Below are 27,946 nucleotides of genomic sequence, written 5' to 3' on the forward strand. Positions count from 1 at the left end.
AATAGTTTTTAGACAAATACATTTCTGATGCATAAATAATCATTCCCACTAATCATATATCATCGAATCATATAGCAATATCTGTCGTGCAGCCCTAAATTGATACCTCATCATCTGACTGTCAGTTGATACTGATGCAGGATGCAGGATGCAGAGCAGCTAATGAAGTGTTTATACACTCATTCACCTAATAAAGGAGGGAGGGGGGTTTGTACAGTGCAGCTGACTTATTCACTTTGAAGAGTTAAGGTGTGTGCTTTTTTGTGTGTGAGCGTGCATGTGTTCTTACTGCACACTCCCCAAAGGCTAGTCCTCACCCCCTTTCCTTTTATAGCCTCAGACATTTGGAAGGAGGGGAGAGATGTGTGTGTGTGTGTGTGTGTGTGTGTGTGTTGGAGGGGGGCAGCCTGTGTGAAGGAGTGGCCCACTTCTACAAACATGGCGGCGCTGTGGGATGGGAGTCGTGTAAATGTGTAACAAGGTGCCTACCCCTCCCTTCCTCCCCCCACCCACCCACCATCCCTCCCTCTCCCTCATCTGCGGTTGGGAGATGCAAGGGGAGAGGGGAGAGGAGTCGGGGAGAGTCTCGCCTCCCGTCACTCTCTCTCACAACACCGTGAGAGCCACAGGACTCATGCTGTCCTCCAGCACACCCACACACAGTAGCACTGAGAGCGAGAGACACTGAGAGTGAGAGAGAGAGAGAGAGGGTACAGCAACAAGAAAGGAGAGAGGTGCAACGTGGAGAGAGGGAGGGAGGGACATAGCAAAGGAGATAAAAAATCCAAATCCTGAAGAGAGAAAACAGAAGGATTTTCTCTTTTCTCCCGAGGAGCTGCGAATAACCCTCGGCGAAGGATGGCAGAAGGGGGAGAGGGAGAGGAGGAGATTCAGTTCCTGCGAACGGTGAGTGTTGCTTACTTTCCTTTTCGGGAAACCTGCACTGGCTGCTGGAGAGGAGTTTGGGAGGTTTGGGTGCCGGTGAAGGAGATGAGGAGTTATGAGAACAGTGAGAAAGGAAATTAGATTTTATTTTACTGATTTATACTCTTACCCTAAAACTGACTCATGATCTGTGTCAGTGTCCATTGGCTTCACGGTTTCTTTACTTTTATCACTTTTGCTGCTCTGGCATTGGGTATTTAAGTCATATCTATAGTTGCAGTTCTCAGAGCCAAGGCCCGCTTCTGTATATAGTTGACTATTTTTGCGGTGCCCTGAATGTGCCATGACCTGCTTATTAGTTGCTCTCTTTAAACTTGGTAATTGATTTCTTTAATCTCTTGTGAGCGCAGAAATCTGTGGTTGTTAACCTACATTACATGATCATATTCTGATCTTTTCATAATGCACTGCTCATTGTCTCGCCTAATCGCTTGTATTAACTTCCAGAATGTTCTGCCTTAAGATAGGTGGGTAACAGTGTATGCAAGCATATGTGTGTGTGCGTGTGTGTGAGCACAGATAGATAGACAGGGGCTGGTGCATCTGTTAGCATCGTTATCTATTTATATCTAAGGAAAGTAGAGCCTGTCAGTGTGGGGTGAGGAGGCAGAGCAACAAGCTACCCAGAGCCTGCAGGGGACAGCTGGCCAAAAGCTGCATGTCTTCCTTGGAGAAGCCAACACAGTCACACTGTTGAGATATCCACTTCACAGTTTCAAACTCAGTGGGGGATGACCCTGAAAATGACCAAAAACAGCTGAGTTGGCTGAAATCGGTAATCACCTGGAATATGACAGGTTAGGTCACTACAAGAGCCAGTGTTTCCATTTAGAGCTGGATAACATGTTGGAATTCAATATCAAAAGAATATTTTTCAGATGTCGATATGACGTCAATATATTAATGAGATTTATTCCTAAAGGTCTTAACCTTTTAATGATAATTTGAAATGAAATTGTTGATTAGACAATGGATATTTTATTAACGTTGTTAACATGATTCAATTCCAATCAAAGTCAACAAACAATAAAACTGAATCATTGCCACGGCTATATTTCCCTCAACAATTATGTCTCAAACAGGAGATTCATCAATCTCACTTAGTTGGCCTTTGAGAAGAGCATCAACTAAAATCTCCACAGTGAAATGTATTTTCTGTTAAAGGGGAGCTCCACTTTACTGCTACCATTGCTATGATGTTTACCTAACAGGCACTTGAATCCAGTTAGCTGTGAAATAATAGCAGCATGCAGAAAGACCACAGGCAAATTGTACTGATGGACAGGATTCCTGTCAAGCACAATATCCACAAGACAGCAGTTCAGAGCAACACAGCTGTTACAAAACTATAAACAGTGTTTTCTTCCTTCTCTTTAGGAACTGGCAAATTAATTGTGAGACATAGGCTTAACACTTTGAATGCCTTCAGTGGGTTTGTCCTTTGGTGGTTAGAATAAAACTATTCGACACCAACACTTCAAAAGGAAAAACAATGCAGCTCTGCGTGAATTATTAATGTCTTATGTACTTCAATGGATTTATCTTTGACACGGTCGGGGTCAGGGGTTCGATGTAGGGCTAAAAATGTAAGTGCTCGTGGTGCTGAGAGGATCTTTGGATTAAAGCATCCACCAAATGGTCTGTGTTATCAGTCTTTTAATTAGAGGCCAGTGATGGGAGGCATTGTGTGAGTCAGCTGTTTCTCTCTACTGGGGTTTTTCCCTGGGTTATATTGGAGGTGGGAGGTCTGATGAAAGTGGAGAGGGAGCACAGAGCAGTTCTTACCCTCACCTGGACCAGCTGGGGCAGCAGACTGTGGCCATATATTTGCCTGATGTAATCTTTTTACAGTCAGATAAGATGTCATGGAAGTTCCAAGGCTCACTTTTCAGCTCAGCCCTTCAAATATTTTCTTCTAGAAGTCATCACATTATCTTGCAACAATAGAATATATAAGCAATTTTTCTCTTAAAAGAAATACCATTTCATCACTGAAAAATTATTTCCCCAAAATATAGCTCTTGTGAGCTCAAGTGAGGCACCTTTTGGCATTTTCTACTGTGTATGAATTGTGTGTATTTCAGAGTAAAATCATCGGTAAGAACAATGTTTAAGATGTTTTTACAGAAAATAAACACATCCAAAGCAAGTTTCTTAATCAATAAAGTGTTGGGTTTTTATTGTGACAGGCAGCTTGTTTTCTTGAGTAAATGTAGAGTTTATTAAGTCTTACAGGGATTCAACAGGGACTCAAATAGCACATCAGAAACATGCCATCTTGGAGTTGCCCTTGTAGATTAACTGGTAGAGCTGGTGCCCCATGTACCAAGGCTGAGTCCTTAATGCAACGGCCATGGGTTTGACTCCAACCTGTGGCCCTTTCCCCACTTTCGCTCCCCTGTTAGGTGTCAATATCAATTAAAAGCAATAAAAAAAATAAAAAAAAACATCTTGAGTATTTGTAGGTTAAACTTTGTAAAAGAGCCCCATCCTTCTGTAATAATGTAATCTATTTCACTGCCAGCTGCTCCTTATCATCCGCTTTCATGATTGTACGGTTTCACTTCTCATGCTTTTGAGCTAAGGAATCAATAATAAGACACATTTTGTATTCAATTGAAGTGTCACACTGTTTTAAAAATAGTCCATCACCAGGATCTTGACCTTCATGATGGAGCAAACACACAGACAGTACAGTGGGTCATTCGGGCTGCCCTCTCCTGTCAAAGCAACTGCAAGCACGTTGGTGTTCTGCAGTTTGAGAAACCTATTGTTGTGTATTTGAGAAAGGAGAACAAAATATAGCAGTGTAATCTTGTCAGTCCCTTCATTTTCATCCTTTTCTCTGCTGTTCAACTTGTTTTTCACCCCTACTGGGAATCCTCCAAATAAGAAGAAAAGCTGCGGGGGTGTGAGTTTGGGAGTAAGGCAATGCAGCGTTAATGCTTTTAGTGTTTTTATCCCGCTGGGTTTTTTTTTGTTTAATAGTAAGAGAAGAAAGGAAGAGGAGATTAGAGCCTCTAAATGCTGAATCCTTCGCAGTGTCAGATGGGGACCGCAGGAAAATGTTATACTTTTTTTGGTCTTCCTCCACACATCTCCAGTGATCGTTTTCACATAACAAAAGGCCACACACAGATTACTCAGCAGTGCTGCTCTATTCTATTCTGGGTTTTATTGTGTTTTTCTAATATGGCCCAGGCCTGTGACTCATACAACGCTGAGTGATCGCAGTGTGGCTTAAATAGTTGTACAGTCTACACTCACTGCTGGGGCTTAGCCAGGCCACCTGCTGTACAGTAGCAGGTTACTTATATTCTCTCTCCACTCAAACAAAGTGGATGCCCTCTGTTGAACTACAGGTATCCAGTATTCGACGTCCTCTCTAAAAAAAAAAAACAGCCTGCAAGCACTTCAGCCCCCACGTTTGCTGTCAAGAGATTGGCTTAGCTTGCAATAGCCAGCAGTCTTTCCTTTTTCTCTTTAGAAAAAGCCTTTAACAACAGCCACAGACTGCTGAAATGTCTCACTGTGCTATACACACATGAGAGTCCACGTCTGGTAACCCAGAGTTCATACACTGGTGCCGTTTCTCCGGTGGTGACGGTAAAAGCTGTGTCACTGTTTCACGATGCCACAATTGTGGTGTGAATCACACAGGCAAATGAGTTTGACGGGTATTCAAGCTCCAGTCTATAACAGCAGTTTCTTTTTATAGTGTGCCACTATAAGTACACACACTCTGGAGGGAGAAACCAGAGGAGTCAGTGTCCTACTTGCCAGCATCCTTTGGGAGATGTGGTGTGTGTGTGTGTGTAGGCATTTGTCTCTGTGCATGTCAAGTTAACAGATCTTGTTCATTGTTGTGATTGTCAGTTGTGGTATTTGTAACAAAAGCAGGCCCACAGACGTCATAGTATCTTTTGTCAGATCTTTATGGGCAGTTATGTTCACAGGATGCACTGATTTTGTGATTTGCAGGCTAAAAGGTGATAATGTAAATATATAGATGTCTTTTGACCTGTAAAACAATTTAATGCTTCCTGGATGGATGTTGGTTGTTTTTTTAGTCATAGTCATTAAAGATACAGACAAAAAAAGCAATGCAACACAGGTCTCGGGCTAGATTGGGAACATTGTGGTGATATGGTATGCGTCTTAACCACTCAGCTATCGGATGCTATGCCAGTAACCTTTGAGGCAGTGCTTTCTAGGCTTGGCTTCGTATACCCAGGTCAGTTATGCATTCAGTTCCAAGTTGGTACGATACCCACATTTGTTAAGCTACTTAAATCTTCAGTGTATCCTTTTGTTTAAAAAAGAAAAGAGCAATATTTATTTTGTAATTTTTTAAATAGCAAAAGTGTCTGTTCTGTTCTTTTATTGATTTCATTAAATAAATTAGGTGAAAGTTAATGATTTAAAAATGTATTTTGAAGGAGTCTGAATGAATTGAGTGAATGGGTTTAGATTTGATGATCCCTGACCTGCCTGCAACATAATCCAAACGTACAAACATCAATGCCCCTACAGGGTATTCTAACTAAATCCTGCAAAAATGTTAACCACACTTTTCATCACTGCCTCTATCTTTCTTTTCCCCTACGGAGTGATGTCTGGATTGCGTCTTGTTTTTTGTGAGATCAGGTTGGGATTGCTGACTTTCATTTCTGTAGATGACACTGACCGAGGAAACCCAAAAGCTATGATATATATTACATTTTATTTGGTTGCACTGCTGTTTGTGTATTTGTAGAGGGACACAGAGTCTCTCCCCATTTTTCATCCCAACTGTCATCGTCGCCTCTCTCCCTGTGTGTCTGTATCCTTTACACACACGCACACACACACACACAGACACACACACACATACAGTGTGCACATCAGTGAGCTACAGTAGCAGCAGATTTTGGGGCGGGTGGCAGATGAAGGACAGGGGTGAGGGAGGTTGGAAGGCTTTAGAAGTGCTGAGCCCAGGAGATGAACACATCCACAGCGGAACACACACAGACAAACACACACACACACACACACACACACACACAAATATATACAGCACCTGTTAGTCTGCCTGCTTTGGTCACAGCAGTTTACACAATAAACAGGTGGTCTGGTCTGCTCTCAGGCACGAGACACAAACATAGAGAGAGGGGAGTCCTGCAGCCGCAAAGTGACAACTGTTATGTAAACTGCTGTGTTTGTATGTGTGTGTGTGTGTGTGTGTTTATGCAGGGGCTGAATGATTAGCTCGGTCACCTTACAACAAGGAAGGATCCAGGGATCTTTTCTGCATGAAGGTTTCTCTCAGATTTCAAAGACGTAGACTAGATTAGATAGTAGATTAAATAATAGTCCTTCTCCCAAACTACCAGGTTTTGTTTTAACCACACACAAATAAAAACATACTTTATACTCTATACTATAAGTCAAACTAATAACTAATGATATACTAAGGATTCTAAAGCATTTATACTTTACATTTTTGCTATACGTATAATATAGTTTTAGATTTTTGGATGTATTAATCTTATTGTTTCAGGCAGCATTAGTTTCCATTAATATATATATATATATATATATATATATATATATATTGCCAGTACTGCTATACTTCTCATCAGAACTGTGTCAGACATAATGTGGACTTAATGGTCATTGTAATAGATTTCTGTAAGGCAAGTTTCAAAAGTCTGGTTTGGTCTAGTCTAACCCAATGGTCTAACCATAGTAAATATTCTAAAACCACTGGTGTTTGTCCTTTAAAGCCCTTCAAAAGCTACTACAGCGTAAAGTGTTTTGTGGCTAAACAAGTCCAGATGCCCAATGTTTACTCGATCATTTCTCACTCACAATGCTTTGTTCCAAGACGCCAAAGTCTTCCATAATGTGTGTGCAGCCGGGGTTTTGTCCAAGAGGAAAATGTTGGAGACAATGAGGTAAATATTAGACTATTCTGGATCCACAGACGTTTGGCTTCAGGCACTCGGATTATGCTGCCAAAGCTGTCTGGAGAAATCGGACAGTATTTTTTTCTGACTTGTAGGAACATGGTCTTATTAACTAAATAAGTTCGAGCAAAGGCTGAGATGAAAACTGTGTGTGCTTTGTGAACTTCAAGGGAGGTTCAAGGATATTTGTAGTTTAATATTTAGGTTGAACTCTTCATTTCAACTTTCCACAGGTAAGGTTGTAAGTTGGTGAATAGTTTTTTTTGATAAACTGGAGGTGTTCCTTGTATTTGTTCAATATATTTCATATTTAATATATATAATTTCTATTTTCTGAGTCTATTAGGTTGAATTCCCATTTGGACTGTGGGATGCCGCTCGTCTTGCACAATAAATCTCTCCCTGCGCCATAACTCACTCCTATATTAAATTTTTGGATTACGCGTCTGTTTTAAATAGGCCTGCTCGTCCGGAAAGTACTTCGCTTACTGTTAAGGCTAATAGACTTTTTTTAGAGGAATGGATTTTGGATTGAGGCCAGATAAAATAATTTATTTATAACGGTATTTTCCTTTGAATTGCTGCTGTCTAGCAGACTTATCGTCTTTCAAAGGGCAGAGGCTGTTCAATGTTTGATGTCTGGTAGTTTTAGCATTTTAACTGAGCCGGAGGGGAATGAAGCCAGTGTGTGTAGGCTGCCAAAACACACAATGTGTCAATGAAATTCAACATTAGTGTCTCTTTGAATCTGATTTGTGAATTATCACTGGTGAAACTGATAGCTTACATAGTTGTCAATGATAATCATAAAATATGGAAACGTATTCATACTACTTAGTAGTATCTTATCAACTGTCATTTTTCTTAGCATAAAAAGAGTTTATGGATTTTTTTGCAGTTGTAGACATTGTCAAGATTTCAGCCCTAATTCTGTTATCTGTGTTGTTGAAATGTATAACCCCAGTAATCTTTAAATTAGTTTGAATGGTTAAATATAATACGTGTCAATTAATTTTCCTACTTCAGTGACTCAGATGTAATTTTTTGGGGAGTGTTTCGTTGATTATACTTTTGCTTTTTGCTCATCAGAAGTAGAAGTTATCAGCTTATTTTCCTGTGCTCAATGCCATCCCTGTGAGCAAGAGAGTCTTGCTCTTTCTCCAAGTGAGACCTCTAAGTATCTGCTGGTCAGCAGAAGGAGGGAATGTGATAGTGACAGGTGCAGCCACCTAAAATAGGAGAGGAGCGGAGGGGGAAGGCCCCGAGCAGAGTGGTAGAGGTAATGGAAGAAGGGAGAGAAAACAGGACGGCAATGAAATAAAGAGTACAGAAAGAAAACATTGGCAAGAAGGAAAAAGAGAGAGTGCGATAAAGAGAAAGAGGGAGAGTAGCAAAAGCAGAATGTGAAAAAGATAAAGCTTTAAATGTTCTCTACACTCTTCTGTGTGAGCTTGAAAGATTTATCTGCAATGATTCAATGCAGCATAATAACTTTTCCGTCTTGAGCCACTTATAATGTTTGTACTTCATAATTTATCAGCAAAACTCAGTCATCCATATCACATCAGATATCTAACTCAGAGCAGGGACACACATGCACAGATACACTCATAGGACTGTAATGACTCCTGCAGTTCTGCAGGAGCATGAAACATTTTCTCATTTTATATATGATTTTTTGACAAGCATGTTGTTTAATGTTATGTTATATTTATTTATGGATTATGTATTTGCTTTGGTTTTTTTTTTTTCTCACATTGTCAGGCAATCTGCAGGGACTTTTTCTCTAGTGTTGCAGTTGCCAAAAGCTGGGAGCAGGATACATTTTATAAACACTTTTACAGTGAGATCTATTGTCTATTGTATTGTGAGGACGAAGCAGACAGAAATAAGAGTTCCCTTTGATGCAACAGAGTAAAAGCTTTTTTAAGCTGAACATTGCGTTCTTGTGTGTCAGTGTCTTTGATGTTTTTAAAAAATATATTTGTATGGTTGTTCATGCGTCTTTATAAAGGTTGGAGTAGATTTAATGGATTGTAAGGTTATCACGCTATGCCAGGCTGTCAGTGATCCTGTGAGACATTCACTGTAGTGAAATGACAATGAAATATGCAGGTTGCTTTTGAGTATTTAGTTAGGATTACTACTGCCATAATATTTAGATATTATGTTGTTCTCCACATTGAGATGCTGTGTATAACCTTTCCCAAAAAAACAACCAATACCTCTCCTCATAAATCTAAGTGCTGGCCTAGACTCTGTGTCCAGGTTGCACCTTATACAAATACAAATACAAAAGAACATAAAACAGTGGTCCCTCTCAAACATCCCTCCTTTCATCTTCTAATGCCAGCAAAGACAATAAAACCTGTTTTCTCAGTGTCCTGGAATGGCAGCAGCAGTTACCTGAAAGAAAATGTGTGACTTGTCCAGTGCTATATCTGTATCTGTTGACACTGCTGCGAGTTATGGAGGTGGTTTGGCTATTTTAGAGGTGATATATAAGAGATGGTGTGTAGGCCTGGTGTGCACTGTATGTAACCTAAACTTTCAACCAGGTCTTTATATTGAGATTTTTCATTCTACCTCAGACCCATAACCCAGTGTGAGGGAATGGAATATAGGTTTTATCAGGACAATGAAAAGGCTCTAATCTTAAAATGCTTTAGAGGCAGTGATTCTAAAAAATGTAATCATGTAAAATTAGCCCTTACAATCTTGATGAAAATGATGATAGATATACTTACAAGACACAAGTGTTTGGAAGAAAGACACAAAATAAGAGTCAGGTAGAAAAGAGTAGCATTGTTTTGGAGATTGTATTTTTGGAAAGATTTTAGCAAGTAGAGGAGAAAACATGAGCGATAGTAAATTATGTAGGGAAATGAGGGTGCCCCAAGGCCCTTAAAACTGCAGTCTGTAATGGAGAATCCTGATAGTGCACCTGTAGTAGTCTCCTTTAGTTTTCAAAGGGGAAACCCCATAACCACTCCCCCTTTCTGCCTTATTGAACTGTTTCTCTCCTCCACCCACATGCTGTGCAATGTGCTGTCCCTCACTGTTTTTATGTCTGCAGAACTATAATCAATGTCCTGAGTTGGACTGCATCAGCACACTCTGATCAGAGCATTGGGCAGAAATCAGGACCATAAAGAAATAATGGATATGTTATTCGGTTGGTGAGAGCTAGTGATTACTAGGCAGATTTCCAGTGGCACTGATGTGTCAGAATTTGAGAGCATGATGTAAAAGTAAATAGTAAGCTGAAATAATAAACCAATACTGAGATGAAAATAATCAGAAACAGTTAAAACTGCATCAAAACTACCATTTTGCAAACAAAGGAAATAGAAAAAACAGAATTTGTTTTTAATATCTGTTGATTCTGCTGTGAAAAACCATTTACCTCAATGTAAAGGTCATTTACCACTTTTTTTTGTGTTTTCTTTTGGCGATGAAGAGAATTCTAAAAACCTTGTTTATTGTACCAACATTCAATTGAAAGTCAAGCCAGGAAATGAACTTTTTTGGACACTGCAACAGTGACAACAATGGATTAAAGCCACCAGCCATTTCACAGAATGTCATATTTGACCTTTGAACAGTCAGAAAGTCCTGAATCCTGCTAGCGGAGAAGACAAACCTGAAAAATATATCAGCACTGATACTTGTCCCACAGAACAGGTTACCAGATAAACTTCTCACTTGGATCACCATGTATATGTCCAAGGTTGTCCCACCTTTCTCTCTGAATATGGTATTCTCCATAAACAGAAGTGTCTCTACATATTACATATGCACCAAATTAAACAATCTAACACAATATCTGTCCACAGCAAGAACAGTATCAGCTGTGATCCCAGTTGTAGAATTGCACCTCTGCATCCATCCTGTCCTAGGCCTTACTTTAGTAGAGCAAGAGAAGACAGGAGGGGGAGGATATCTGTCACCATTTTGCATCTGTTTGCTTGTTTGCTTCCTGTTCAGGGCGGGCAGCGTGCCTGCTTGTCTGGGGGAACCCTGGCTACCCTCTGTCTGCATGTGCATCATCAGACGGCCCCAGAGATTATACAAAGGTGTCTGCTTTCAAGCGCTATCTGTGCCCCTGGCTGTAAATCTTTGCTGAATTACACACCTCTATTTGCGCACACTAGTTTGTTTGTTTGTGTGTCTGTCAGTTTACATCCAATTGTCTCTACCTCTCCCTCTGACCCCGAACATCCACATACCCCACATGCTTCAGCCGCCAAGTCCAAACATGGTTTGGCTGTAACCCTACACCCACCATGTTGATGGGGTATGAAATGCGTACATGTTTTCACCCACTGCCCAGGTATAAAATCTTGAGGGTGACAAGTATCACATTCTGGCATTCACTCAATACTGCCTACCTGTCTTGGCTCCTTAAGAGTCAGTCAAATGAGATTAACAAATAATCAGGAGTTGTGGTTGGCTTACAATAAAGCGTCAGGTGCACATCCTTCAAATCCTTAAAGCTGCCTCTATTAATATAAGGGTGAGCTAAGCCCGAGGGTTTGTGTGGTCTCCAAGTCAGCTTTTCACATGGTCAAATTGGAAGTGATTCACACAGTGTGACTCTTGGAAGGACACAACTTTGTAGTTGCTGATGCACTTTGCAGAGTACTATTATAAGTCCTTAACATTGAGGTTGGAATAACAGGTCCAGTCATATACCAGCAAAGTGCTGACAAATGCTGGTTAAGGCTCGTGGGTTTTTCTGATCTACCAGCCAGTTTGGCAGATAACCCTTCATTTTCTCAAGGTTCTGCCTTGTGCTTAACGTCATACTTGACTGGTTAAGTCTGTAAAAAAGTTCTAATAAATTCCATAACCCATAAAATGCGCTATTTTATTATATTTATGGCTAACCACAGATGTTCCTACTATTACTTACCATAAGGATTTTCAATTAGTTCTGCAGTTGATAAATATTTAGATCATATATTTCTATAATAATGATTTTATAGAACCTTCTTGAAAATGTTTGCAACTTTAAGGCCAAGGCTCTGTGCCTGTCTAGTGGCTGAACCCTTGAGCTCTCACAGTCCTCCTTTGGGTCCTTCGCCTTTTTGATCTTGCCTACAGAGTGAAGCAGAGTAAGTCTGCCATGTGAGACTGTGACTGTAGAAATAGATGGAAGCCACCGAGTAGGACCGCTGTATAATGTTGGGGCATAGATCGCCTAAGGTTGTCATCCGATCGCACATCTTGTCTCGGAGCAATGAGTCACTCAGTTACTTCAGTCTGCTTTTAGACACCCACAAACTCAGTCCTATCTCCTTAATGGGGACTGCGGACTGGGTCTGTATGCACTGTCCTCAAAACATGGCCAGTTTAGCCCAATTTACCCTTCTTGCTCAGTCCTCTTCAGCTGAGCTTTTTCTGTGACTTCTTCTATGCGGTGATGCCTTAGAACAGTTGTAATTTTGTCCCGATAAGCGAAGATCCATGTTATTTCAGAGTAGCTACTGGTGTGAAACTCAGCTTTAAAGTTATGTGAGTGGTAGGTACTGTTGTTGTACGTGAGAGGTGGAAAAGATATTTCACCACTTGGTTTGAACATTTATCTTTTTCACAATGCCCCTGACATTCACTTATTTTACTAAAACAAAGTCATGTTTGTATGGTGCATATGCAGTTTTAGTAACACGAGCTGCAAATGAAGTGGGTTTTGCTCATGTCTGCAGTGAAGGAGAAGAGGGCACATTGCTCCACTTTCCATAGTGCAAAGCAGGGAACACGAGGACAGGACAGAGGAGACATTTCAAGGCTGAGGAGAGATAGATGATAGCCCGGCCAAAGGAGGAGGAAGCCAACGAAACACTAGAGGCCTCTGGGTATAAGAGAGGAGTAGATGTTATGAGGTCACCAATCTGCATCACTTTCCATTTCCCTGCCATAGGCATAGACATGCAAACATGCTGCCCTCGGCCTCGCTTTTAAATACCTGTCTATTTTTTTAAACACTAAGTCAAGACACATTGGTGGCGGTGCTGAATCACCAGGGGCACGGCAGCGGGCAGGTCAAGAACAAAAAGACAGAATGATTCATTAGTTGTTAAAAGAGAGGGGAGAAAAGTCAGGAATCTGTCCAGAAGTGTAGAGAGGAATATTAGTCAGGTTAAGTGATAGACCTACTTGCATAATGACTGAGTAGAAGGAACAGCTGAGAATGTTGAGTGTCAGGTGTGGGTTTCACAAGGGAGGGGGTGTTTATCGCTGTATTTACACCAGTCTCTGGAGGGTCCAGTCATTGACCAGGAGCAACAAATTACTGTCTGTTAGCATTCTGCTTGTGGAAATGAGTTGTCTGTATCTATTGTGCTGGCCCTCACTGAAAGGAGCTGTTCGCAGTCTTCTGAACCAGCAATTTAAAATACCACATCAGTGCTTTTTGCTTCCTAACCACAAATTGTGTATTTTATTATATTACTGATGACCATTTTACAAATCTTTGAATTTTTGAATGCATTTTTTTCCTACTTTGCATTAAGGATCCCCCTCCAGACATGTATTACAACACATACAATAAACAATAATATGTGCATGATAAGTATAATTTCAACATTTAAATCCATAAAAAAGGCATCTACCATTCATTTCAAAAGTTTCCCAAGATGTCTCCTACTTTACTGTACAGCCCATTCCCAGTGTGAGCACTGGTGGCTTCAAGTTTTTGCATCACACTTGTATAAGTTGCACATTGGACCAGGACAGACCTCCAAACTATTTGTGATATCACATAGCATGCTTGTAGGCTCCGCCACTTCAAATCAGATTTTCAATGAGCGCAGACAAACTTTCCACATTCAGCAGATGAATGTAAAAACATCTATCTAGTGTCAAACTCTGCATCCAATTATAGGAACATGACAAAAAACAATTTTGACTGGAGGCAAAGTCCAGTATTGTATGAACATAAATTATTGAAACCAAACTTTCTTTAGTTGTGTAATCCAGCACTGTCTCTGAGCAATTCTGGTAGGTTCTGTAATAGGTTGATTTTATACTATCAAAAAGGTTGTCATCATTTAAGTTATGTATACATAACAGAACATATATAGTTCATTAGTCATCTTGTTGCACATAAACTCAACATGTTTAGTCATTGTATACTGTGCAGCAGGTGGCTATTTTTATTAGATTAATTATGTGCTGTAGGCAAGTTTTCCTCTTCAGCAATTTCACTAAGCATGTCACTTTAGTCAAGAAAAGGTCAGTTTTGTACACAACAATGCCTGCACCAAATGTCAAGTCAAGTCAGTTTTATTTAACTGCTATAAAAACACAAAATAGTGTGTACTAAAATATGAAAAAGCAGGNNCCTGCTTTTTCATATTTTAGTACAACCAGCAGCAAAAGTCAGGGAAATAAGTGTGTGATTGAAAGCCCAAATTAGATGTAGGAGCAAAGAATAACATGTCCCAAAATGAAAGGCCTGTCAATAAGTGTTTGTTTGTGTTTTGGGTGCAGGATGACCAGATCGTTCTGCAGTGCACTGCCACCGTCCTGAAGGAGCAGATTAAGCTATGTCTGTCCTGTGAGGGCTTCGGGAACCGTCTTTGCTTCCTGGAAACAACGTCCAATGCTCAGGTACAATGCTGATGGTCTTCCTCCCTTTTGTTAGTCCTGTGCTGTATGTAATCTTGTTTCCTTTGTTTTACCTTTGTGTTGTTTAAATGTTTGCAGAATGTGCCCCCAGACCTGGCCATATGTGCCTTCATTCTGGAGCAGTCCTTGTCGGTCCGCGCTCTGCAGGAGATGTTGGCCAACAGGGTGGAGATGACCGAGGTAGGACTCAAAAACAGAAATAAAGAAATGAGTAATAGAATAATATATTGAAAGATGGAGATTTTTCTGCAGGTGCTTTAGGGGATTAAGGCAAATGGTAAAGATTTCCTCCATCCTTTTTAAAAAAAAGATATCTGTTCTTTTTACAATGTATCCTACTGCACCTATCTCCGGTCCCTTTCGATGTCACAAGATCGAATTCCTCAATTTCAGTTGCGATTGCTGATGTTGAGATATACAATCTGATTTTGTTGACAGATACTTCTCAAGCACATAATTTTCTTTTAGTTTAGTATTCCTCAGTACATTTAACTGAGAAAAACACTACAACTACATCTTTGGAAATATGTACGTTTGCTGTCTTCCTCAGAGTTACATAAGAAAATGAACACCTATTTAATCTCTACGTCCAGTATCTAACAGAGAGGTGTTTAGCTTACTTTAGCACAAAAACACAAAGCTCGGGGCTCCCTGCCAAGGCTGAGCCATTGCTGCAGCGACCATGGATTTGAGTTTGACAAAACACATAAACCTTCTTTAAAGGTGCCTTCCAAAAAATTAAAAACCTTTTACAAAACATGTTGCAGAGGCTTTTTACTGCATCCGTCTAGGCTAAAAAAGGTACCAGATCTTTATCTTTTATTTACTAAATTTGATATTTATCCTCTCATGTGACTGTGTGTGAGGGGACAACCAAGCATATTTCCCAAAGATAATTTCTGTTTTTAATCAGCTTTAATCTGTATGAAACCCATACTACATTTTTTATTCCATTATGTTTATGTTAAGTTATGTTATGTCATGTACAAGATATACATATATAAGTTCTTGACTTACTGGAGATCATTAAGGGTTTTATGTGTTTTCACAATTAATAATAATTGACTGTTTTTATGAATTGTATTTTATTATATTGGGTTTTATATCAGGTTCCAGTCCTGTGTTTCTTTGTTTTTTGTTGTTTACATATGGATCACAAATTTGGCCTTTAAGCATAAATGCAATAACTCCTGTTTGGCTTTGAAATTCACCATAAAGCATATTGTTCATCATGATCCTTCAGTCTACGTGAGCACCGTACATGGAGTTATTCTTTGCTTTTATTTTATTATGATTTTTTTTTTTTACTTGTTATCTTATACCCCTCCCCTTCCCTTCCCTTCTTGCTTTCTGCCAAGCAGGCAGTCGATTTGGACAAATGGGTATGTCTGTTAACATGTCGTATTTCCTGTAAGTGTGTCCCAACCAACCTTGGCAACTGTCCTCGTTTCTGTCCTGTTGCCCACTGGATGTCCTATTGAATGAAATAGTGCTGTACCATTCACACGTCTCAGTTCATATCTGTTTAACCCTCACCTCAAGGTGGTGATCACTCTGTACACCTGTCATTAATTTTCAACTACAGAAACTGATGGGGTCCAAGTCTTTAGATTGGGGATGCACCGATTGTGCCTATACCGAGACTAATGTTTAAAATAACAATTTGTCCGATAGCTGATGCTGATACAGATGTTTTTTTCTCAAAATTTAGTCCATTTAGACCATTTTATGCCCGGAAAGCTACAAAAATAAGCATCTCTGCCTTGTTGCAGCTCAGTCTATTTCCAAGATGTGAGACGCAGAGCTTAATAACTGCTAACTGTCGGTGCTGCTGCATGGAGCACATCAGTATTTGCGTGCAAGTGTAGGAAAACGGAGGTGATTATTTTTTTAATATCCGTTTTGTAAATAATCAATACGACAATTAGCCAGTGCAATTATATTGTAGTAGATATCTTTATCTACTAAAAATGGCATAATTACTGGTAAAAAAAAAAACAACAACCTTTATTCAAAAATTATTGATTAATTTGACTAAAATGGGCTAAATCTGACATTTAAAAGTTAGTGTTGAGGCTGTAGTGAACAGTATTTTATGCACTTGTGTATTTCTTTCTAGTAAGTAATAATACCTGGATTTGTTACAATGATCTATTAAACAATAGCAAGCAGATCTATCAAGGTGTCACAATGCATCATTCACTTGCATTTCATGCAGAAATGTCACCAGCACATTCGTCCATATGTCCTTATCATGAATATGACCCTTCCTTGCTTGATGTTGTTCCTTTTGTTTCAGAACATTGTTCTTTGTTAGTCTTTGATGACGTCAAACACATTTCTGTTCCTCTTTTCATACAGAACATGTTTTTATACTTCTGCAAAAACTGACTAATTAGAAAAGCCTCATCTAATTTGGTTTACCGTAAAAACATGTAAATCCAAAATATCAAAGTTGAATATAGCTAAAAGTTTTTTGTTTGGTTCATTTTTCTTTTCCAGTGGATAACTTATAAACATAGATAATATCACATCATTATGATGTATTTGTAGCCATCTAGCAATCCAGGTTTGGATGCAAGTCCCTCTGAAACAAGCAAGTTTTTGTAGGCTCTCAGGTTTGTATCAACATTTATAATCATATAGTGAGAAGTCATCAACATATTTAGCAGTTTAACTTATAACACCCTCAGCCAGCCAAAAGACTTGATGCCCATCCTCTGGGGAGGCACCAATGTATAGTACTTAACATCACATATTGATGAAATATGTTAATTTAGTATTCAACTATTTTCCAGTGGTTTCTTTAACCGTCTAAGCATGGTAATGTGGTTTTTGTCCATACTTCAGCAAACTTTATATACCAGTTTGCAAGAATATTTCATTTAAGCACCTTGTTGTTGCTTAAAACCAAGATTAAATAAATTAAAGTTAACCTTTAACTACAGCTCCCATGAGTCTTAGTCACTGTAGAGACTTATTTAGCCAAGAATATGGACAAAGACAGATAAAATAAACATTGTGTTGCTGGGGCTAATGGAACTTAAGCTTTAAGAGAGGCTTTCTATTTGCAGCATTTCATTAGTTGCATTATTGTTTGGGCAGTTCCTGGCCTCACAGAAGTTGGATGTGGATGAGCCAGGCCTTTCTAATGGTGAGCAGGAGGATTAGAATAGCATGGCATGCAGCCCAGCGGAGGTTTTCCACCCACCTCTGTCAGGGCTGGATGGGGAAACCAGACACCCTCGGAGGTCTGGACAGGCCGATCTCCCTCTTAATACACACACACGCAGACATATACCTTTGTCTGTCTATACTTGTGAGGACCCTTATTGGCATAATGCATTCCCCAGCCCTTTACCCTAAATCTAACTCTAACCCTATTGGCATAAATGGAGCTTAACCACTGACCACATAAATACTTAACACCAACACTCACCTTAAACCTAATTCTAACCTTCTACCTTAAAACTAAGTCTAAACTTCGCTTAACCTTCAAAACAGTTCTTTGAAGTAGTGACGACTGCCAAAAAATGTCCATGCAATACGGAAATGTCTTCACTATCATTGAGCTGAAGTGGTCCTCACGAAGATAGCAATACAAGCCTACACACACAGGGGAAATTTCACTCCACCACCTGTCCAAACCAAACCTAGTGCTAATGCGGACCAGGGCTAACAGTATAGTGGTACCACTTGACATACCAGCCCCTGACTCATCCTAGTGGATTATGGGTGTTTAACCCTACAGAAAGGCTTATCATTATCTTTCTGTTGGCTGGACTAAATGTTTTTTTTGGCTAATCTATTTATAACTGTTGCAGTAATTGTGTTTTCTTGTTGCATCCTTGCTGGATGTTGAGAAAAGGTAGGATGGATTAATGTTATGTTTGCCGTTGTGTGAGAGATAATCTGTTGTGACTGGATTCAAAGTTTTGTTTTGCGTTGTGTCAAACTTTGTCTGTCACATCATTGTGATACCTTGTTTGAAAATTGTAATTTATAGCATAGTATCATCCCAGTTCCAGCAGTATATTTATGCTGCTTTGTAATTGATGTGGTTCTTGTTATTTTCTCCTATTTGTATAAAAATGGACCCCAAAATATTCTGTACAGTATTTGCTTTTGGAAAAAGTGATTACTCAGTGTTTGCGGAGCTGCTAATTAATCGTTTTGTCTTCAATTACTCACTTAAGTATTCTTTTCAGGTATGTTTTTTCTTCTTTAAAATTTTTATGATAAACCTTTGGCAGACACTCAACTTGTAAATTGCGACATTATTTACAGTCTTAGGCCATCCATCTGATCTGTCCCATTTTAATTTTTTTCTGTATCTTCATAATTTAAAATAAAAGAGTAGATCAGTTTTATTGGTCCCCAAAGGATATACCTAGAGATAAACACTCTATGCCTACAACTCATATGCAACATCTACAGTAATATTAACATACAGCAATGTTACATTCAACATACAGTGCTACATACAACATATAAATATATAAAATGTTGTCTCAACACACCAAAAAGTGTCAGTGAAAGTTGATCATTGTATGTTGTGATCCAGTCATTTACAGTTATTGACACTTTGGACTCTTTATAATGTGTTCTTCTGACCTCTGGACCCTCTCAAATATATTTGTTTTCCTCTGTCTGATCAGGGCAAATGTGAAGTGTCTTCTCAGGCTGTTGAAAATATTTCTCTATTTTCTTTATCTACAGTCGTCTCAAGGTGGAGGTCATCGTACCTTACTGTACGGTCACGCCATCCTTCTGAGACACAACCACTCAGGCATGGTAAGACAGCCTAATTGAACAAAGAATGGTCTAATTTCATTTTGTTTACTGTATTTTACATCCAAATTTGTATCTGTATTTTGGAGAAGTTCTGCTCATGTCCTGCATAAAAAACTTTCTCCCCAGTACCTGAGCTGTTTGACTACATCTCGGTCACTCACGGACAAGCTGGCCTTTGACGTGGGCTTACAAGAAGATTCCGTCGGTAAAACCAAAGTTGGAAATCATTTTTCAAGATTTTTAGCAGGCCTGCATTTAACTGATTACTGAACCTCATTATCCTCTAAAAGTATTGTTAAGTTGTCTTTTGTGAGTCTAATACGTTCTTGAGCTATTGACATAAATGTGGTCGGCAGTGCATGTCTTCTATTGTAGCACATTTCTTTCACTTTGTATTCTGGCTGAGAAATATAAACATTGTGGTAATGGTTAATGTGAGGAAGTAGTATGTTGTTAGTGGCAGGGCTTTTGTTTAAAATAATTCCAGTGAGTTGCAATTGTCAATCTCCGTGTGGAAATGTAGGTAGTTGTATGTTCTTCTTCTTCTTCTTGCAGGTGAGGCATGTTGGTGGACCATTCATCCAGCCTCTAAGCAAAGGTCAGAAGGTGAAAAGGTCAGGGTGGGTGACGACCTCATCCTTGTCAGCGTGTCCTCTGAGAGATACCTGGTAAGGCTCGTCATACTCCACCACTGTTACACAATGGAAGATTTAGACACGTACACATTGTACTTAACTTGATCTTTTTCCAACTGCTTGTTGTCCTCTGTCTTTAGCACTTGTCCTACGCCAGTGGAGATCTGATGGTGGATGCCTCCTTCATGCAGACACTGTGGAACATGAACCCGGTTATGTCAGGATGTGAACTAGCTGAGGGTACAAACACACAATTGAAATACACACACATTGATGATCTACATCATCAACTGTGAGCATATTGGATGCTATCAGAAAACAGGCAGTGCACAAGTGCTGTAATGTCAGATTTATACATACATGTACACACAAGATACACACAATCATTGTGGTGTGTATTCCTCCTCCCAGGGTTTCTGACAGGAGGTCATGTTCTCAGGCTGTTCCACGGCCACATGGACGAGTGTCTGGCCATCGCTACACCAGAGGAAGGAGAAGAAAAGCGCAGGTAAAGGGAAGCAGAGTGGTTCTGAGCGGTGAAATAGTCTGTTAATCTGATACCATATGACCGTATGTGCCTCTGCCCTGACTCTGCTACAGGGTGGCTCACTATGAAGGCGGTGCTGTGTGCAGTCAAGCTCGATCCCTGTGGAGGTTGGAGCCTCTCCGAATCAGGTGAATGTCCCCTCAAGGCATTTACATAATGACTATGAAATTTGTGCCAGATATGCTCGTTTGTTGTTTTTTGTGAGTGATGAGTCTATTTTCTTTCCCATTGGCATACATTGCATTGTAACTTCTTATGCATCAGTAATGTTTTCAAGTGTTTCAAGCCTTCTTTTCTTGTATTTAGTTAGCAGTTAGTTAGCAATTGGAAAACATAGAAAACTTGAGGATGACATGTAACGAAAGTCCCCCAACAATAATCAAACTGATTATGTGAATGTTGTGTTTATGTGGAAGCCTCTTGGCAACAAGGACACCACATTTGTGTTTTTTCACAAATATCTGTTGTTGTGTGTTAATGAAGTGTCTGTTTTTTCACTTGTTCACACGCTTTCTAAAAACTAGTAAAATAATTGCCAAAAAGTTTTCAACAACAAACACCAAAGAATTATAGTTGTGATATAGTAGTTATTAAAATATTTATCAATATCAGCTTTTCCTTGATATTTATTTTTTTTTCAATTTCTGCCTGCAGCTGGAGCGGTAGCCACATGAAGTGGGGGCAGTCTTTCCGTATTCGCCACATCACCACAGGCCGGTACCTGTGTCTGGATGAGGAAAAGGGTCTTTTGGTGGTCGACCCAGAGAGGGCCAACACCAAACTATCTGCTTTCTGCTTCCGTGTTTCAAAGGTCAGAATTAACATTTTGAGTTTCTCTAGACTCTTTGATTACTGTCTGTCTGTTATTATGCTATGATTTCTTCTCTCATTGACCTGTCTATGATTTTCTCCCAACCCTTTTCTCTTCCTGGTTTCCCTGAGCAGGAGAAGGTGGATGTGGCTCAGAAGCGTGATGTTGAGGGCATGGGCATTCCAGAGATAAAGTATGGAGAGTCCATGTGCTTCGTGCAGCATGTGTCCACAGGCCTGTGGCTCACATATGCCGCCCTGGATGCCAAAGCTGCTCGTTTGGGAATGATGAAGAGAAAGGTTAGGTTCTACCCTGGGGATCAAATAAGATAGAAACTGTCTTAATATAGCAGCAAAAGCTGAGTTAGTGCCAGCCACATTTTTAATCATAAAACAATAACAACGAGAAGACGACAGAAATATTTCTACCAAAGCTACCACCTTGTTAGCATTATAGTTTGCATGGAGCATTTATTTGCTTGGCTGAAGCTCTGTGTGGTTTAATGACTTGGAAAAGTCATACGCAATAATAAATACAATGTATAATACTGTTAGGGGAACAAACAAGAGTTGGGTTTGTATCATTGGGCTATATGAGATGGAGCAGAGCTTTCCTAGTATCTTAAGGACAAGATAAACTTACTTGTGTAGTTATTACATGACACAGACACCAGAGACAGACCTCGTAGGAGGACAGAGAAAACTGTATCATCTGTAATATGATTATGTTGTCCGTGTCTCCAGGTTATTCTGCACCAGGAGGGTCATATGGACGATGCCCTAACTGTTTCCCGCTCCCAAACTGAAGAGTCTCAGGCTGCTCGGATGATTTACAGCACTATGGGCCTCTTCAGACAGTTCATCAAGTAAGACTATAGATTTTTATATGTGGGGGGCGAGTATAAAATTCCTCTTTGTGACACAATGCGGTGATGTTCATAAAGAAATGTCAACATTGTTAAAATATACCCTTATTTATCCATGGTGCTTACAGCAATTTAATGAAGAGGAATAAAAAATGTATAATTTATATAATATAAGATTTTACATTGTTGCTGATTTCTTTGTGTCCTTCCAGGGGACTGGACTCTCTGAGTGGGAAGAACAAGTCGGTGTCGCTTCCTCTGGAGGGGGTCATCCTCTCTCTGCAGGATCTCATCTTCTACTTTCGTCCTCCCGAGGAGGAACTCGAGCACGAGGAGAAGCAGACCAAACTTCGCTCCCTCCGCAACCGTCAGAACCTCTTCCAAGAGGAGGTAATCTGCATGCTGCCTGCACAGCCTCACACCCCCTCAGACTTTCCATATCGATTGATTTTTACTATTCCTATAAATAAAATTAATTTGCTTTGCAAAAGGGAGCTTGTGCTTTTGACAGCCTTGATGACTTTTATGCCCTCATGCAGATTTCTTTTTTTTTGCTGCACACACTTATACTTGTTTTTACTATTGTGAGGACATTGTGCTAACTTCCATTTTTTTTCCTGGAGGCTTACCATCCTCCACCACAAGTACCCTAACCTACATACAGTACCTAAACCCACCACTTACCCAAACCTTAACCTGTAACTCCAACTTTAACCAAATCCAAAGTCTTAACCTTTAAAGTAATTGTGTCTTTCTTTCTTGTACCCAGGTGAAAGGTGAGTGCCCACAAAGTGCTTCTATCAGCATGTTCTTGTCCCTACAACATGATTATTTCAAATGAACATACACACATGTTTTATTGCTATATTTGTGGGTACCCTAACTGACATAATGCATAGTATAAACCTAATTCTAATCCCTTATGTCACAATACTAATGCTCATAAAACGACATAACACAACATGCTTTGTGCATAACCTTTCTTGTCCTGTCGTGTATTTCTGTTTCATGTTCTCAGGGAATGATCACCATCGTGCTGGAGTGCATCGACCGCCTGAACGTGTACAACACTGCTGCCCACTTTTCTGAATTTGCCGGGGAGGAAGCTGCAGAGTCCTGGAAGGAGATTGTCAACCTCCTTTATGAGCTGCTGGGTAGAATAATCACTATAAACTCAGACACAGAACACAAAGTACAGACCGTATTTAATGCTAATTAAAGTAACATTATTCAACTCTCTGTGTCTTTACTCAACAGCTTCTCTGATCAGAGGGAACCGTTCTAATTGCGCATTGTTCTGTGACAACCTCGACTGGCTGGTCAGCAAACTGGACCGTCTGGAGGCCTCTTCAGGTATCAAATGTGTCTCACTTATTCACTGATACATCCCGCAAATTAGAGTTGACCATTAGAATTGACTAATTGCTTTAAAAAGTTGGCTGGGCCTACTGTAGTTATTAGATACAGCTTAAACTTTTAAACTGTTGTGAGCTTATGAGATCCTCAGGCACAAATCTCTGTCACAAACACAATTTGAATAAAAATCTCCTCTGTATAGATAATAGGTTGACTTGTTTGCACTTTGATAGGAAGTGTTTTATGTAGTTGTTTTCTAAGCCACTGTATTTATTTTGATTATGATTATAAGATAGATTTAATTTAGTAGCTACTGTACAGAGTAGTCTCTTGTGGATGCAGTAACTCTTCTAAAAAAATGTAATAATATTCCTCCTCTCTATACATTTAGGTATTCTTGAGGTGCTGTACTGTGTGCTAATTGAAAGCCCTGAGGTTCTGAACATCATCCAGGAGAACCACATTAAATCCATCATCTCTCTCTTGGACAAGCATGGAAGGAACCACAAGGTTTGTCCTTTCTCACTGCCAGGAACATGATGGGAGAGTAACATTACACGGCTGCAAATTAATTGGTTCCAGCTGGCAGGGTTACCTGCTTTACCAGACACTTTTGCAGGTGTTAATTTGGAATGGTTTAGCGTCCTGAAATTGTATTTGGATCATAGAAACATTTCTTGGTAGAAATTGTAGCCAGTGGGTGAAACTGTGAATTGTCTGCTCTGTTCTGCCACATTTAAACATAGAGGTGATAGTAATGTCTGCCTTTAGGTCCTGGATGTCTTGCGCTCTCTTTGTGTGTGTAATGGTGTAGCTGTGAGGTCCAACCAGAACCTCATCACTGAAAACCTGCTACCGGGTCGTGACCTCTTGCTGCAGACCAACATTGTAAACTATGTTACCAGGTACTGTTAGTTGTCAGGATATTTCTTGTAAAAAATATGCAACATTTTTCCATCAAATTGCTGTTAATTGCTAATTTTTTTTCTCTTCTGTGCTCAGTGTGAGACCCAACATCTTCCTGGGTACATGTGAGGGGTCCACGCAGTATAAGAAGTGGTACTATGAGATGATGGTAGACTATGTAGAACCCTTTGTGACAGCCCAGGCTACCCACCTGCGTGTGGGATGGGCTATGACCGAGGGCTACAGCCCCTACCCTGGAGGAGGAGAAGGCTGGGGAGGTAATGGTGTGGGAGATGACCTCTACTCCTATGGCTTTGATGGACTGCATCTATGGTCAGGTAAGGCAACTCTCCCAACTTATTTACTATACTATTTTCCATGACGCTGTACATCTTTTTATATGACTTCCTCGCTCTCTCCTCTACTGTTCAGGTACCGTACCCCGCCAGGTGGCTTCACCCAACGCACACACCCTGGCTGCAGATGATGTCGTCAGCTGCTGTCTGGATCTGAGCGTGCCCAGTATCTCGTTCCGTATTAACGGCCACCCAGTTCAGGGCATGTTTGAAAACTTCAATGTGGATGGCCTCTTCTTCCCTGTCATCAGCTTCTCTGCTGGAGTCAAGTAAGTGCAAAATAAAAATAAATTAGATTAGATTAGATTAATTTGATAATTTCTCATGCCAATACAGCAGTAAATTGATATAACAAATACTAATGTAATGCAATTAAGCAGGCTCATATTCTTCTGAGGTTGTCAGCTTTTAAAAGGATGTGAACTGCACAATTTCCCAGCTCTCCTTCTGCTCTGTCCATGCCGCTGTTGCCCCTCATTCATATTGCTGCCTGCTGCGCTGTAGCTCCACCACCACCCCAGCATCCACCTGTAGGCTCCGGCTAGGGGTTTAAGGTATTTGCTCATCACTCCCCAATATATCTATGTAAACATATCTGCGGGGAATGATGAGGTCGGAGCCTAGACGCCAAAATCCAAATATGCTTTACTTTAGTGATGAAAAAGGATATAAATACTGCTCACAGATTGTAGGAGTGGTTTCAGTGTGTTGAATAGAAGGAAGACCTGGCATCCCGTACTGCTTTTTGAAAGGTTGACATCAGTTCTTTTATGTATTGGTATGAGGCCACTAGGCAGTCCTTTTTCCATTTCCGCTCTGCTTGTCTGCATTTCCTCTTTATATCTCTGATGTTATAGTCTATCCAGGGCACACTGTGCTTTGATTTGATCTTACGGATATTTACTAGTGCTATAGTCGAGAGCAGTTATAAATGTATTATTGAAGTCGGTTAGTAATTCTTATGTCTACATATTTTTTTGGTTGTTCCTATGTAAAGATGCAGCAGTAAAGGTATTTTGAAATCTAAGCAGAGTTTTCAGTGTCTCCAGGAGGAGATATGCGTAGCCGTTGTAGGACCAGAAGGTGGAAGGTTGGGCTTAAAAATAATAGCTTTGTGGTCTGACACACATAGACTAGTCTCACAGAGATAAATGTTATCAAAAGTAAAACCGACCTTCCACTGCCTAAGTGAGATTAAAAGAATGCACAATTTCTATAAAATCCATGGTAAAAGAGGAACCAGAGGGGTAAATTAAGACTATCGAACTGAAGCATAATAAAAGCTTAAACACCAGAAAATTGTTAAATAAAACCAGAATTAGATTTTAGGGGTCTGTAGATTAAAACACAGTAGAGGGAGCTTGCCATTTATGATAAAACCAAGTTGTTGTTTTTTTTTTTAAGTAAAACAAGGAACATTTAAAATTCTCTCTATAAATCACAGCCAGTCCACCTCCATGCCCTGAGATCCTAGGCTCCTGAAAGTAATAAGCATTTCATGAAAAGAACACCCCCAAACTGTTAAGCATGGGGGTGGATCCATCATGCTTTGGGGTTGTGTTGCAGCTAGTGGCACAGGAAATATTGCACGCAAGATGCAATATATGTGCATGCAAGACTCCACAAGAATACTGCAGAAGTAGACTCACAGTGGTACTGACAGTGTAAGTTGCCCAAACTTTGGCACATGCCACAATGATGCTCTTTTTTTTTGTTTTGTTCAATTTATGAAATAAAATGAAACAATGCATAAATGTTATATGTTGTATAATGTTTTAATGTTTTTTTAATGAAAAAAAATCACCAAAATGTGTTATCTGTCAAGGGGTGGCCAAACTTTCACATACAACTACAAACACAAGCCCAGACGTGTCTCTCCTGGCTTCATCCACTGAAGTCTACAGAAACCAGTGAGGTTATTTATGCATGCACAGCATCTAATACATTCAAGTAATATAAAATAATGGTTGTATAAGTTAATGTTGATATTCAGCAGCCTTACTTCAGAGTCAGTGGAGTTCCATCTATCCATTTCCAGTTCCCTTCCTCTTCTCTGTCAGTCAAACCAATCCAAGTTTGTTTCTTGGTGAACCCAAAAAGAAATATCTGTTCAACATAAAGATGTTATGTTATTACATAAAAAGTATTGTAAACTAATCACTATAATTAAACATCACCTAGAATCTAGGTCCAAGATAAATAAATAAATAGAAAGGGTTTAAATGGAAACTTCTTGATGTTTGTTTTAATGTTGTCCACAGTGAAATAGAGAAATTGTTACTGCAGGTTTTTTATGTTTAAATATGTATTGATTGACACCCGTTGATAGTATCATTAGCACCAGCTGTGCACAGTGCACACAGTTTTGGGACGTCAAGAGCCAAAATAGTTCTTCACTGGGTCTTAACTTTAGTTACTTGTTCATTTGTCAGTTAAAGTTAAAGTTTATTTTCTGTCTTTGCTTTCGGTTGTCACTTATCCTATTTTGTTACTATAGCGTAGTTTATTATGAGACACACGTCACCTTTCTAGTCATTCATCAACTGGACTGTGCTGGACATGAAAGCGTCAGTCAAAGTCATTAACAGATGATCACCTTTTATGCATTTGTTTATCACAATCTATCGATCCATGTATCTATATAGCAATATTTGTTTTAGAAAAAGGAGCAAAGCAATGTAAGTTAAGTATTTTCTAATATGTATGAATTGCGACATTAACACAATAACAACACACAGACACACTGTACCTCCTCTTCCTTGCTGTTTATCACCGCAAGATCTGCTCCTTCTGCAGTCCTCTGTGGCTTTATCCCAGGTACCAGACTCATTGTAGAGGAGATAACAGATCCTAGAGATAACCATCCTTCAGGACAGTTTTCACTGTAAGAAAAACATACAGACACATTACAGACCCACAAGACTCATGTCAATGTATATTTATATCTCTGTAGATGCCATTTTTAATGAATGACCCTTTAATGCCTCTATAATTATGCTCATTTGGTTGGTGTAACCTTGTTAGAGGCCACACTTTTGCCAGTGATCCATACAAATATACTGTTATCATACATTTTAGGTTTGATTTATAAAAGGTTTCATTTTGGCCTGAAACTCACTTCTAATAGAAAGAGATGTAGTAGATCTTACCA

The 27,946-nt window shown here is 39.7% G+C and overlaps 1 protein-coding gene across 4 annotated transcripts in view; it reads left to right on the top strand.

Moving 5' to 3' along the window:
* Positions 1 to 674: 674 nt before the first annotated feature.
* ryr1b (ryanodine receptor 1b (skeletal)) overlaps positions 675 to 27,946 on the top strand; it is a 74,137-nt gene continuing 46,865 nt past the window's right edge. For all 4 annotated transcript variants that reach the window (XM_035680562.1, XM_035680563.1, XM_035680564.1 and 1 more), the window contains exons 1-19: positions 675 to 906; positions 14,388 to 14,507; positions 14,604 to 14,705; positions 19,245 to 19,319; positions 19,446 to 19,524; positions 19,875 to 19,987; positions 20,095 to 20,194; positions 20,366 to 20,462; positions 20,555 to 20,629; positions 21,156 to 21,312; positions 21,447 to 21,611; positions 22,056 to 22,177; positions 22,390 to 22,567; positions 23,196 to 23,331; positions 23,435 to 23,530; positions 23,925 to 24,043; positions 24,305 to 24,438; positions 24,536 to 24,777; positions 24,872 to 25,064. In XM_035680562.1, coding sequence (XP_035536455.1) covers positions 859 to 906; positions 14,388 to 14,507; positions 14,604 to 14,705; positions 19,245 to 19,319; positions 19,446 to 19,524; positions 19,875 to 19,987; positions 20,095 to 20,194; positions 20,366 to 20,462; positions 20,555 to 20,629; positions 21,156 to 21,312; positions 21,447 to 21,611; positions 22,056 to 22,177; positions 22,390 to 22,567; positions 23,196 to 23,331; positions 23,435 to 23,530; positions 23,925 to 24,043; positions 24,305 to 24,438; positions 24,536 to 24,777; positions 24,872 to 25,064 — 2,351 coding nt within the window. In that variant the 5' untranslated portion in view covers positions 675 to 858. The remainder of the gene's footprint in view (positions 907 to 14,387; positions 14,508 to 14,603; positions 14,706 to 19,244; positions 19,320 to 19,445; positions 19,525 to 19,874; positions 19,988 to 20,094; positions 20,195 to 20,365; positions 20,463 to 20,554; positions 20,630 to 21,155; positions 21,313 to 21,446; positions 21,612 to 22,055; positions 22,178 to 22,389; positions 22,568 to 23,195; positions 23,332 to 23,434; positions 23,531 to 23,924; positions 24,044 to 24,304; positions 24,439 to 24,535; positions 24,778 to 24,871; positions 25,065 to 27,946) is intronic.

The sequence above is a fragment of the Morone saxatilis genome, unplaced genomic scaffold (assembly GCF_004916995.1).
Source record: "Morone saxatilis isolate NCDOM2014 unplaced genomic scaffold, NCSU_SB_2.0 Contig8, whole genome shotgun sequence".
In the NCBI taxonomy this organism is placed as follows: Eukaryota; Metazoa; Chordata; class Actinopteri; family Moronidae; genus Morone; species Morone saxatilis.